The sequence below is a fragment of the Sceloporus occidentalis genome, unplaced genomic scaffold (genome assembly GCF_023333645.1).
Source record: "Sceloporus occidentalis isolate IW3139 unplaced genomic scaffold, rSceOcc1.0.p SCAF_24, whole genome shotgun sequence".
Lineage (NCBI taxonomy): Eukaryota > Metazoa > Chordata > Lepidosauria > Squamata > Phrynosomatidae > Sceloporus > Sceloporus occidentalis.
Window position 1 is genome coordinate 6,953,017 of NW_028317004.1, and position 15,138 is coordinate 6,968,154.

The window sequence follows — 15,138 nt, forward strand, 5'->3', positions numbered from 1 at the left end:
GCAAGCACTGAAATTGCGCCTCTGTCCAAATATCTAAAACCCATTTACTAGCCCCTGCTGCCCATATATATATATAAATATTAGTCCCTGTGCCGATAGCAGGTATAGATCAACACACAAACCCAGATCAATTGAAATTCACTTGTGATCTCAGCACTGAAGGAATATATACCCTCCCCCCCCTACCCACTATATACCTTCTCCCCCCCTACCCACTAAATATCCTCGCCCCCCTACCCACTATATATCCTCTCCCCCCCTACCCACTATATATCCTCCCCCCCTACCCACTATATACCCTCTCCCCCCACCCACTATATACCCTCTCCCCCCACCCACTATATACCCTCCCCCCCTACCCACTATATACCCTCTCCCCCTACCCACTATATACCCTCTCCCCCTACCCACTATATACCCTCTCCCCACCCTACCCACTATATATCCTCTCCCCCCTACCCACTATATATATATCCTCTCCCCCCCCACCCACTATATATATATATCCTCCCCCCGTAGGTCTCTCACCTAAGTCCAGCTACGGGAGCACGATGCTGCTGTCATCCTGCACCGCTCGCTGGTGCCCGCTGCTTCACTGCTGAGCGCCGAAATATGATGTCATATTATGGCGCTCAGCATGAAATGCCCGCGCCGGAGCCGGCACCGGGACGGAGGTAGAGGCCTCGTGGAGGAGAATGAGGGGCGCCGAGCGGTTGCTAGGCGCCCCTCTCTCTCCTCCGCATCAAAAAAAGACGGCGTTTGAAAGCCGCTCACTGGCGCCCCCTTCAACTGGCGCCTATGGCACGAGCCATAGGTGCCATACCCTAGATACGCCTCTGCATATACCTTGAGGTTTAATCCTGGGGTTATAGCTTTTGAGAGAGGGTATCAGGGGGTGCAATGTGGACAGCACCCCTTTACATTACATCAAACAGAAATATTTGCAGTGTTACCTACAGAAAGCTTACGTTATATAATTTATATAATAAGAAATATTTAGGTCTGCAAAATTAGTCCCTCCAAGGTTTAGCCAATTGGAAGGCGTGGACCTTAGTGAGTCCCGAGAATTAATTGATAAGAAAAATGGGTCTAGCCATATTAGCCTGAACAAAAATGGAGTCTTTCGCTGAAGTTGATACTTTTTATTGGGCCAATCACAAATATGTAAAGTTACTTGCACCTTCAGGAGCTTCTTCACAATAAATTGGCAATATGTATATATTTAATAGTTTGAAGCTTTATATTGGTTAGAATTATCCCATTCTACTTAGTATAATACACAAGTTAATTGGTTAATTGCACTTTAATTGGCGATATCCTGCTACTCTGGTAGAATAATGACCCAGGATGATTGCTTACAGAAAAACAGAAGAGTAAGATTGATTGGTACTCTACCTATAGGTTTCCTAGGCATTTCAGGATTTAATGCAGGCAAGAGAGGGTCACCAGTTAAAGTGTTAAAGCATTAATGCAATAATGTTCATTGACTCCAATTCATGTTTGCTATGAGCTGATTTATGTTCTGACTTTCCCTGCATTGTATAGGGTACAGAGGTATAGAGTTAGGGGTCGGTATTTGTTTTTTTTTAAAAATAAACCTCACAGATGTCTTTTCTATACATTGGAGTCACTAGAGTGTTTAGTATTATTCTGTGTCAAGCAATTATTGGCTTACTACTAAGGAAACAGTAAATAGAAATGTCACAAGGCTCTGCAGTTGAAGGAGTTATGCCCTTTCAAGGTGCCATCTATCATCCTTTAGTCTGTTGTCTGCTTGAGGGGTCTCTATAATTAAGATAACTAATATAGCAGTCCTCCAGGACTCTAAAAGAGCTCTCCCTGCTTCGGAGAGAAGCTGTAACATTCTCATGTGGACACCCCATGTTTTGAATTTATGGTGTTTCTGACATTCATTCATTGTCAAGAGCTCAGTGATTTTAAACGTGGCAGTGTCATAGGATGCAAGCTTTGCCACAAGTCAATTCATGAAATTTGTGCCCTACTGAATCTGCCCAACTCCACTGCAATTGCTATTAGTGTGAAGTGGAAGCATGTAGGAGTAACAGCACTTTAGCCACCAAGCGGTGCTTAAGCAGGTAGTATTTTTTAGATAATTGTATGTTTTCAACTTTGTAGCACACGTTTAGGGAAGACTGTGTCGTGTTCCAGCATGGCTGTGCCCCTGTGCAGAAAGCAAGGTCCATAAAGACCTTTTTGGTGTGAAGTAAGTCTAGTGGCCTGCACAGAGCCCTGACATCAATCAAACTGAACACCTTTGTCATAAACTGGAACGTGGATTACGAGGCCAGGCCTTCTCGTCCAACATCAGTGCCTGACCTCATAAATGCCCTTTTGCTTAACGGCACAAATTCCCACAGAAGTACTCCAAAATCTTGTGAAACGCCTTCCCAGAAGAGTGGAAGCTGATCAATTTCCATGGTTCTAGAATAGGAATAGGAAGTCCCACGTTCTCATATAAGTGTGATGGTCAGCTGTCCACATACTTTTGGTCATATAGTGTACTTGATGGTGTGGTTGTTGGGTAACACTGATAAACTCACATGTGTTACACCCTAGTTATCACGCTTTGTCCAAACTACTCTGAGTTGTCATCTCCCTTTTTCAACAGTTGGCTGTTTGTAATATTAGAAGTATTACACAACACTGCATCCAGTATTTTATCACCTCTACATAATTTATTGTATTGTTGTGATCACTATATATATATATATATATATATATATATATATATATATATGCCAACGTAATCCACGGTCTGTTACAAGTAGCACAGAGAGACACTTTTTTATTTTTATTTTTTACAGGTATACTGAGGGCCATGCTTACAAAAAAAAAAAATATTACAAAAACTTAAAATGTTCCAGCACTTGAGTACATCAACGTGTATAGCTTTGATTGCATCCTCATAGACCTATCTAGTTATGCCACGCTCCAAACTAAAGAAGGATACCTTTATATTAGTGGCTAGAGTGAAGGGCTTTAATTAACAATTTAACTTGTAACTGTTTCTACTGTTTCTATACACACTTGTGGCTTTTAGGGCTGAAGAACACTGTGATACACTTATAGCCAGCAAGCATTCCGGGCTCCTAGAATAAATAGAGTGGTATAGACAAATGAATACAAAAGATGTTCTGTTTCTCCTAAAGAAGAACAAATACACTTTGGACAGTTGCTTACATTTTTACATTTGGGCCATTGCCTTTATTCTGGATTCTTTGATAGATCAATATTTTGATCTTAGATCACTGCCAGTGCTAATGCAGAGCTGACCGGCAGTTGTGAAGTTCAAAGAGATGACATCATAAAACCTTTAATTTAAGTAAAGTTCCTACTCCATGGAAGAAGTGCTCTTTTTACGATGGGTTTTATACTGTTCTTGTCTGGGCTAATTTTTCCTATAAATGGTAATATTGGAAGGTTTTCCATAGAGATCCCAGAAACATTTTACTGCAGACAATACATCACAAATGATTATTACTATTCATGTAACTACAATGATGCACCGTACATTCTCAAACCCGATTATTGGAAAATAATGAAGTTTCAGAGCAATATGTGGCCAATAAATCACTGTTTAAACATTATGGAAGCAGCAGTTATTTATTAAAAAAAAAATTAAATAAAACCTCCAGTATCACAAATCTCAATGGTATTAATATTGTTTTCATGCCTGTGTTCTTCCGTGTATCTGTACAAATCAGGGCAGCCCCAGACAGGCAAGTAGGGAGTCAGAAATATTTATTCTTTCACAGTCTAGAGATTATAAAAGAAGTTGAGAAAAGAGCACCTTCATGAAATGAACACTGCGGCTTCATCTTACTAATAGAGGGATGAAAGCAGACTATATGGCCTTGCTAAATCCCTCATACACTTTATTTGTTGGTTCTCTGCAGTAATAATAGAATACGGAAAGGTAGTCATGGTTTACCCAGTATGCTCAGTTAACTCTCTCCTGGAACTGTGTATAGCAATGCCTTTAGGTTATATACCATGTGAGAAAATGTCCAGAAAAATAGTATACCTGACTTATTGAACTCCAGGCCTCAGACCCACAGACAGAGGGTCTGGATTTTTGATTGAGCTACGTATGCCGGGATATTCTAGTCTGTTTGCAATACTATTTTTGCAGGAAATATTTCCCGTCTTTGAACTACCATTAAATTGCATGGATATTAAATATATTAAAACATAATATATATGATATATTACAAGCAACAGTCACAGAAGGTATTTGCCACCTTGCATCTAAGAAATGCAAATGGAGCATAAAAGAGATTGTAAAGAGGGGTGGTAAAGTAATTAGTACAAGACGTGATTGCTATGTTTTAGTACTATTTATTAATTATATAGGTCACTGTACTATGAAACAAAATGGAGAGATTATCAAACACAAATCCCTGCTTAATGTTGGGGAAAAGCTCTGATTTGCATAACAAAATAGGGTTTTCACAAATAACTAATCCTTAGCAATGATCCTTAATATTTAAGAAATGCTGAATACAATTGTATGAAATCAGATAAGAGGTAAAGAGATTTCTCCCAAAATCACTAAGTTGAGGCACTTTTGAATTATTGGAAAGAACGATTACCATTTCAACTCTGGCTTTGCTGTTCAGTTGCCTTTGGACTCTTAGCACATCACATGTACATTACTAAATAATCTAAAATCGTATTTATTAGACATAAGTCTAACTTTAAAATCTTTGCTTTCTCTTTTCAGCACTGGCTCGATCCCAACAAGCCCATTGCCAAGCAAATGAAATGTAAGTCTTCCTATCCTATGGTGTAATTACAGTCTATAAAGTCTGAGTGGCACAGTGATGAAACCACCAATGCTATAAGTAAACAACTATAAAATGCTGAATGTTTGTTTATTTCACAAAAATCTGCTGTCCGTGGTTCCAGTAGTGTTTTTGTTAACACTACATGAATACGTAACATTGAGCTACTAGACAACAGAAACATTCCAAACTGTGTGACATCAAAATAGTTTTCCGTTTTCAATCCGGGAGAGGTTCCTGTGGGTTATGTACACTTTGGGTTATGTACACTTAGGGTTATGTATAAAAATTGTCTTATCACCATAGTATTGAGCAAAAACATCCACTCAGATGTACTATTTTATTGGTTGGTGTGACTGATTGAGAAGAGCACTTTTTAAACATTTGACCATGTCTAGTGGATGGTTCCAGAGCTGGAAGGCCTTAGTTTTTTTTTTAATACTTACTAATGATTCACATGGTATGTAGACTTGAACCTATCATAACCCAAACATACACAAAAGTCTAGTATCTCCTTGAGAAGTTTAATTTATAATAAGATATTATGTGAGTGTCATGTTTTTCACACTTACTTCACTTTGACCTAGAGGAATCTGTTTAAAGGCTGAGCTGGCCCTATACATATCTCTGAGATCAGAACTGTTTTATCCACAATTTTAGTTTCAAAATAGTCATTAAGTAGTTCCTACAAGTTGCTTTGACTACATCAATAAAGCCAAACATAGGTACAAGTTTTCCTAAATTTCTACTATGATAAGATGAACTCTTAATGTGGTATCCCTATGTGTGTAATATTTGCTTACGTGATTTTAATTCGCATTCTGGTGAAATGAAGTTTACAACTGTTTCATTCAGTGTTTTTTTTTAGATCTTTTTAATAACACATTTTACATTATCCCTATTAAATCTGTGTCCTGCATCTAATTAACCATTCCCTCTCCTTTTGTGCAAATGAATACTAAATTGAGTTGTGTGAAGTTGTGTAGAATATGAGCTAAACATACAGATAACATCAGTGGATATGTATTATAAATATTGAGTGATTTTATAAAAATATTTATACATCGTACAGAATATGGTATTTATCCAAATACTAAATATTTAGATATAGTCATATTCATTTGATTTCACACAATTAGCTATGTATTATGAAAAACCATCTCTGGTAAGGTTCTTATAAGCGAGAGGGATGAGTTGGCCAATGGATAATTTAATTGCTCTTTTCAATATTTAATTAGTATTTTGTCTATGACAGGATACCCAGGTGCTTCTTCTATTGTCCTTCTATGGATCCCATGTTATAAGTATTAGTGATGTCTGAACAGTAAGGGCTGGTGTGCAACACTCTGCGAAATGTGTTCCCTGGGTTAAAGCATCACCTAGGCTATTCATCAGATTCCCCTCCACACTAATAGGTGACACCTAGTTTTTATGTAGTAAAAAGTAATGATTTTTGCAACTCCAAAAAACCTACTTTTAAGTCTTTAGAAAAAATGTTTTTAAGTAATTTTAATTAAAGTTTCCATTTATATCTTCAAAGAAAGCCTCCCTTTGTACATTCAAAGCCAGATTAATTTCACACTGAAGCAAAGTACCAAGCAGTATCAAATATATATCCAAGGCAGAGTTTAACATGTCTGTAATTATCTTCTGCATAAACACCATGTACGCTGTGGGCTGTGATTAACACGGTGAATTACTGCTTTCAGACTTGTTTTTCAGTTCGCAAAACCTGTTAAGTTTGTTTATTTTCTTTTTTTAACTTTAGTTCCATGTGGCAGTGTGAACATTTCTGGGGTGAGAGAACAGAAATACCTCAACACAAATAAATATACTTTATGAAAACTGTTCTACATAATCATTAAATATGAAATTGATATGTGTCACATATTGAAAAATTACACACTTTCGGGTGTTTTTCTTTACTATCTGGTTAAATCAAAATAAAACTTACCTTTTATCTGTTTCATGTTGCACCGCCTGGGTGTGATGCTTCTGGTTCGCAAACTTTTTCTTTTTGATGTTGTGTTCCACTTAAGAGCCATACATTTTCCACGAGATCCACATTTAATGAAAAAGTGTTTATTGATTTCTGCTGAGTTGTACATCTCATGTTATCCATCAACATGAAGTTTTCCTGGGTTTTGAGATGCTCTACAATGTTTAGTATGACATGGTTGGTAAAAGGGTGCCATTTGGGCTTGTAGGCTGACACTGCTTTAAAACGTATTTGTATATCTAAAGCCTTGCACTGTTTTGCAAACCTATTTATTAATAATTATTAATATTGATAGATTTTATGTATAGTACACCAGCAGACTTCATAACACTATTACACTGATGGAGAATACAAAATTATAAATTTACAATAACATTCGCAATAATGTAAGAAAAAATGGTTTTGGCTAGTATATAATTACAGTAAATTTAGAAATATCTTCTTCCCCCTTATTACTTGAGAGGTTGAGGATAATCCTACAGGAAATATGAAGGAGGCAAACACTGTTTAGCTCATGCAGTGCATTTCAAACAGATTTTGTAAAAATAGATCTCCTCTGCTCCATCTGTTGACAGTAATTTCCAGTCTTAGTGCTTATAAGTCAGTTCTACAGCGATTGCAAAAGAAACTAAGGAAAAAAGAATGACTAAACAATAAGCAATGCTTAGCACACATACTGGTGTTAAAACATAATGAGCAGCATTAAAACAAATCTACCAGATGAGAGATATTATACAATACATAATATGCAAAACATAAACAAAAACATAAACTAATGATAAAGCACTAATTAAACTTGGTGCAATGAAAATACACCAATTTTACTTGTAGCTCCTTCAAAAAAGAAGACAAGTTGAGCACAGAAGATATCAAGATGTAGAAAAGTCTCTTCTAATATTCATACATTGAGTTTCCCAATAAAGAATTAGAAGATATCTTAATTACATAAATTAATAAAACCTTGATCATCTGCTGAATTATTTAAAAAAAAAAAACCTTAAGCAAGACCTCTTAGATCTTGAAAAGTTTTTGGCTGTCATGCGCCATATTGTTATACGAGTAACGTCACTATATTGGTAATGGCAAAATAGCCATACGCAATTATTACAGTAAGTAAAATATATATGAGCTTTATATCCAATGCTACTTGGGATCTGTGAAAAATGACTGCCAAGCCCTAATGGTCTAATACTTCCTTAGCGGAAGAAGAACATAATTGTATAGTTCATCACAGGCCAATCAATGACTGACTTTATCCTATTATAATTCTGTTAACATTATTATACTTCATGTATAGTAATTAAACATAAGATTGTCACCTGTAGTCATAGGTCAAAATAGCACACTATGTGTTCAGTAAAACATCAGTGGCAAAATGTACTGCTGGACAACCTCCAAACAGACAAACTGCAAATCAAGTTGTTCAGCTGAACTATTAAAATGACATGTCAGGACCTAAAATGATCCAGGATATATACCGGTACGTCATTGCAAAGAGAATGCAATCAAAACCAAGGTGAAGACTTATACAGCAACTAGTCCCATTTTGCTGCGTGTGGAAGCTTACTGGGAGATTGTGTCAGTATGTCTTTGGGATAAAAATCTCAGCTTGTCGTATGTATAAGATAATGTACATTTCATTTTGAGAAGTTTGTAGCAGACATTTTTTTAAAAAAGTTGCAATTGTGCTTCTTTTTGTTACCATACACAAATTACATGTTATAAATACAAAACTGCATTCAAAAAAAACTAAACAACACGGTATTTTTATACATCTTGCTTGATGATCAAACGTGACAAGCTGCATGTCCTTTATGACATTATCAAATGTAGTCTGTTTGTAGCCCCTGGCTAAATGATAGCTGTGGACCCACTATTGTAGCTCTGGATCCGTGATCATTGCTCGGCATGTGGGTGCAGATCTTTCCTGAGACTTGCATTAATAAGAGATGTTAACAAGAAAAGATTACTAAATAATGCAGATAAAAGTCTACCGGAGATCCTAAAACTCAACAAAAACTTGTTTGGAGAGAAAATCCAATGAACTATCACAGTAACGAGGAAGTGGGTGATGACCAGCATTTATCACACTACGCGGGCCAATTTTCTCCATCTACTTTTATGTATCTTTTTTTGGTAATCTGGACAGAATGTGTATTTAGATAAATTTATATTTTTCCAACCTGTCAGATGATTAAAAACATATCTATCCTATTTGTACTGCCACCTAGTGGCGATGTAGGGTAACCACATCAAACTGGCAGAACATAGGGCTGGAATTGGGGCTACATAATGTTACACAGTACTTGTCCAATGAAGACAGCATGATATAAATAAATAAACCTGATCCCGCAGCCTTTTCTTTTTTAGCTGCCGGAGTTGCATTATTACTGAGGCCTCTCAAATACACAATATGTGTTTTATATCCTTTTTACACATGTTTTTACACCAAGTCACAAGGGCTATACTGTGGATTCCAGTGCTAAATGGAATATGAGAGGCAAAATAGGAAAACTTTGTTTAGTGTCTATTTAAAAATGTATTGCAGGCTTATCTGTGTTGCCCGTGGGGAACATAGTATAGCGTTTGCTGAAAGCCTTCTTTAAAATGGTCCGTGAATTTCAAATCTCACTGCAAGACACCACGTTAGACTATTATATGAGTAGCTTTTTATGTATCCATGCTTATGATACACGGTGACATTTAAAGGGTAGAATGCTTGAACCAGTTTAAAGAAATAGAGCATTTGAACAACCTGTCAGCCAGAATTTAAATAATAGTTTTCTAATGTATTTCGGTATTACCACATTTTTAGTATGAATAATCATATGAAATAGATAAAGAAACAGAGTAAACTCTCAATGAGAGGTCTATGGCATAGAATTGATATCAGAAATGGACGTTATATATTATTTATGTATTTTGGGAAAATAGGCTTTATGCTAGGCTGTATCATTTGCTTATACAACATGCTAATGGATTTTATTATATATAAAATATGGTTTCAAATATGCATATCAGTATGTCCTGGTTCTAGCTTTCATATACAGGTATTTATATAATAGATATACTGTATCTGTATGAAATAAAGGTTTGATGTCACCCTCTTACCATTGGTCACCAGAAAATTAAAATACCCCAACTTCATACTACATATAGTTTTACTATGTTTACTATATTGAAAGACAAAGCCTTATGGTTCTATTGATAAAACCCCCCAAATATGAGCACATTTAAGGTAATGTATGGGGAAACACAAATACATTACATATTCATAATACTGGATCTGAGACGTCATGCAAAATATTTGACCTATTGTATATACAGCAATACATATGTGTGTGTGTGTGTATAGGTTTTTGCACACAGTTGTTAATATATCTATATATTCCCTAGGACTCTGTAATGCATTCCATCGATGGTGTAACGATGCATTGGCAAATGGATGCTTTTATTATATTCAGTATTGCTGGAATACATTGCGTCTCTGGTCTGTGTGAAAATCTATCAGTGTTCATTGCTAGCAATTAGTTCCTTATCGACTGGCTGTTTGAATGTGGTTTCAGTGTTTAAGGCTGTCTGTGGTCATGTTCTAGCTCCAATATGTGCGGGTATGTCATGGCATCACAGCGTCCAAAACGCCTTCACAAAAGAAGAGTATTAATGATATTGCCTGATTTAAACACAAATCTACATAATGTACTGTATATACATTATATGACTTATTTAGTCATTATGAGCTAATAAAAAGCAGGGCTTTACAAGTAGTAATCTGAAACCACTGGTAATTATTTTAAAGGTGCTGTTCCTCCTACACTTTAGCACTAAGTGCTGCATTACAAACATAATTCCCGCTACATTTAAAAATTCACATCCTCTACATAAATCTTAATATTCCTCATTCCTTTTCTTTCGGGGAATTACTTAATTGTGTGATTAAAAAAGGAGGCACTGATGCCGGCCATAACAACAGAAAATAGCTTGTTTGTGTTGTTTTTATGTGATAAAGATTTCAGGGGGAAAAACAAATATACAGATCTGCTGAGATTTATTGGCTTAACATTCTAGAGAGAGCAGTTTGTTGTTTTGTCTTAGTGGGACAGCATCTTTAAGAACACCATACCAAAGAAAACCGCTTCTCATACCCCCCCCATTAAGCTGTCAACACTGTATATAAAATGTACTCATTCTTCATATCTGCTTTTGGCATCACCTTTTGTCCACTGATGCCATGAGCAGAATGCTATTTGGTTCACTGCATTGGCTGATACCGCAGATCTAACCATTTCACTGTTTTAAAACCCCTCTCCTTCGATTCATCAAATTATTATACTCTGCTGCTGTTCTCATGCCCTTTTGTTTGTTTTTTGTTTTTTTTATAACGTTTCAGCTCATCCACCATACACCATGTGCTTTAGAGTGAAATTCTACCCTCACGAACCTTTGAAGATTAAAGAAGAGCTCACCAGGTATTTCCTGTCTGTATGTGTGTCATGTCAGTTCAATTGATGTACCTAGACGTTAAGTGAAAAGGCCAGTGATGTTGGCATTTAGAGATCTAACCTTCAGTTTAAGTCTTGTTCTGTTACTTCACTTCATTCATCAAGATAACCATATTCGTGGAGGGTTACTTCTGAAGAAAGGGCTTGGTTGGTTTTTTAATTTGTGTTTGGAATGTTGGCTAGAAATCTGTGTCTGTTAGTGGTCTTGTGGCGTGAGATGCTATATATATATGTCCAAGCTAATCATCCATATGTGATAGAGCTTACTTTTTAATTTGTGAATCACTAATCTAATAAGGTATTCCAAAATGTTGATCTCCCATCATGTTGGAAATTTAGTCGGGCGTTTGCAGTGGCTGTAAGTCAGGAGTTCAATTGTTAGACCATATACCTCCTAGACACAGACTGGGTCCAAAAAAGACCCAATGAACACATGGAAGACATGTGGCTCCCCATTTCATATTCCCCCCAGATAGTCAACATAATATTCAGACAGCATCAAATCTTTTTCCTTTGCTCCTTCTCAATCATACTCCCATTCCCCTTCTTTAACCATACCCAAGGGACAAGGGACAACTAATGTGATCCCATGTTGGACTGGGCCATGGGCAGCTGTTGAATAATTAAAATTTACCAGGATATCACAAGCTTATCTGATAGTTGGTGCATAATATAATTCCACAAATGTTCAATCAATCATAAAAACATTTTATGCAGCAAACCAAGTACATTTTATATTACATATTTTACATCATAATGCTACACAGTATTTTTTTCACCGAAGGGGATGGTCGCATGTCTTTAAATCACCTTCCCGTAGAAACAGAAGAGGTTTATACAGTGAGAACATGGAAGCAGTCACAGAATAGTCATTAAACTAGCCTGAACATTAGCTAAGGCCAGGAACTCAATAAGCTATGAAGTTTTACATCAAGCAAAAAGGGCAGACAATACATCTACCGAAAAACCAGGGGCAAATTGTCCTTTTGTGCGATCAGTTCCTCCGGTGGGCTCCTGCTCTCCATTCGGCCCATTTATACCATGAATAATTGTGCCGAGCGGGCACCATAATATGCAGTGCACAGGGATCCATGCCTTTAAGAGACATATTCTGGTGCCCAGCAGTGAAGACAGAGGACGAGAGTTAGACCTAGAGCAGCACCCAATGTAAGTACACTACTGATCCAAATGGCACTTTATCATAAAATATTTATATTGTTCTATTAACTTGAAAACCTTGTTAGATACATATTTCTAAAGGATAACAACCAATAATTCACATTCATAACAGTCAATTGTCTTTTCAGTCTAAATATTTATTTGAAAAAATCCTGAGCCTTCATAATAGTTAAATACACATTATAGTGATTGTGTTCAAGTAACTGCGGTGTTTGCCTACGTGATAGCAGTCTTGCTAATAATAAGTGTCTTCTGCAGTAACTCGTTTATTCTTAACACGCTCCTAGGGAAACAGAAACCTACAATGAAAAAGTAATAAGATTGTTATGTGCCACCTGCTCATCACACTTTCAGTCGGAAGCATTTTCTTTACATGTTAGATCTCTTGAAATTCTTGTCACAATGTTAGGTAGTGTTAAGAAATAAGGCAAGATAGTATATTAAACATCACAGTTATTTTGGGAATTCTCCGAGAACACCATATGAGAATTACGCTTACACACATCTAGAATAGTGGTACTCCTTAGGTCTCCACACCCCCCCAGGGTAAACTGATGTCTGCACCACAGACATATCTGGAGCCATTGCTGGCCAGAGAGCTTTAAATACTGTATTAAGAAACCAAAATAGAAATATCTAGTCTGCCTATTTTTTAATGCGGTAAATGTTGAAACCAACAAGAACATTGATAGAGAACGTGGACTCTGCTACCAGTGGACACCTGAACAAAAACATAGCATTCAAATATTAGGTTCCTCTTAAGAAAACCAAGAAAGCTATAACACTATCTATATCCATATCCTTTAGTAACTGTCACTACCATTATCCTACAGAAACAGTAGTGGAACTAGTGAGCAAAGGGCTCTGGTGCAAGAAAGCTTGTAGGACCCTCCTCCTCCTCCGTTTTTTGAGATAAATACAGTTCCAGTCATTGAGGGCCACAAATTCTTTTGATTTTTTCCCCAAGACAAGAATTTGTGGATTGTTTGCTGCCCTCAAGGATATATCATATCGTCTTCACTACATCACCCACACCAGATCTACTCTTGTAGAGGCACATACTTTTGTCCCATCAGCCCCGGTACCATTTAGGCCCTTCCATGTCTCCTCCAGCACCTGTCAAGTGCCCTCCAGCCCCTGCCATGTCTCCTCCAGCGCTGTATTGCTCCAAAGAGCCCCTGTGTTACCCCCCCAGGCCCGCTAGACCCCCTACCCAGATGGGCAGAAAGCATTCCTTTGATTTGAATAGAATCACTTTCCTGCCAGTGAAAAATGCAGATAGTGGAATTGGTATTGTTTCACCATGTAAGTCTTTATGGTTTTCATTTCCAGGGAAAATAATGTTCTTTTTCAAAGCCTTCTTTCTTGATAGGGCTGTAGGGACATTTAGGCGGCCTCAAATATAAACATACCGAATCCACCAACAAACTATTTAGCAAATCAGTGAAGATTTTTTTCACCAATTGATATTCGAGAGAAAAAGTCACACCTGTGTTGCCTACTTTGTTGAAAACAGTAAAATATATAGCCCTATCGATAATTCCTGACTGTAATAAGTTATACATATTGACTTGCTGCCACCCCTTAGTGCCTGTGTTAAGAAAGGTGTGACATAAAATAAAACCCAGCCTTAGAACAGATCTCTCTTGTTGGGCCATAAGGATAAAGGCCAATTTGTTCGTTTCCATGGTGATTGTGCCACTTTTTCTCAGAATTAATCTTGATAAAAAAATAGAAACAGGATAGTAGCAACACCATTAAGTAAATGAATACTCAGAACGTACAGTAATTTTGGCAAGCTGGAAATCTGAATTGATCAGTAGGCTTTAAAAAGTACAAATAGCTCATTTTGGACTTATAACATGCAAACGATGACATGCTGAATTTTTCTGAAGCTGAAATGTTTCCGGAGCGTTATCTGCAAAGCCATCACACTGAATGCTGTCAGCTTCAGATATGAGCATTTTACTTTCTGCAACTCAGTTGTTCTTCATTTTAATACCCACAGGCAACAAACAAAGTGAGAAATGTGACAAGAACCCATTCCCCCAAAGAAAACCTACATTTTTCTTTTAAAAACCTAGACAGTTTGCTGAACTACAAAAGTATATGAAGCTTAAGTCCCAAGATCTTTTGGTTTCTCATACTCTACACAAAAGAGTTGTTCTCTTATTGGTGCTTCTTCACAATTACTACAGATATGATAATAGCGAGTACAATGAGTGAGCAAACAGTCTATCAGTTTATCTTGTATTAAAGGTTATACCTTTATTTGCTAATTAAATTATATGAGATCACAAGATGTCAAAACTATTTAGGTTTGCTCTTCTAGGTATATTTTTTAATGAAAAAGATAAGAATTATGAGCAAAAGAACCAAAGTAGTCTTAAAAGCTTTTTATTTAATGTATTTCAGTTTTAGCCGATAAAGGTATCATCTTTACCAGCTGTCTTTTCACAACATAGTACAATTCTATATTTCCATCAGAGTACAAATAGGCACCCAGAACACTGGTCTTTTGTGGAATTTTTAAATTACAGAATTTTTTTGGTATTATTAACTGCATTATACATGTTAAATCAAACTAACTGTTACAACAGGGTGCCAATGTAAGAGACTTTGCACTGGAGCATCTGTAATGCAGCAAATGCAC

The 15,138-nt window shown here is 36.8% G+C and overlaps 1 protein-coding gene across 3 annotated transcripts in view; it reads left to right on the top strand.

The window, feature by feature from the left end:
- Positions 1-15,138, top strand: part of LOC149300570 (FERM domain-containing protein 3) — a 108,872-nt gene that overhangs the window by 64,351 nt on the left and 29,383 nt on the right. For all 3 annotated transcript variants that reach the window (XM_089485084.1, XM_089485086.1, XM_089485087.1), the window contains exons 3-4: positions 4,745-4,787; positions 11,195-11,273. In XM_089485084.1, coding sequence (XP_089341210.1) covers positions 4,745-4,787; positions 11,195-11,273 — 122 coding nt within the window. The remainder of the gene's footprint in view (positions 1-4,744; positions 4,788-11,194; positions 11,274-15,138) is intronic.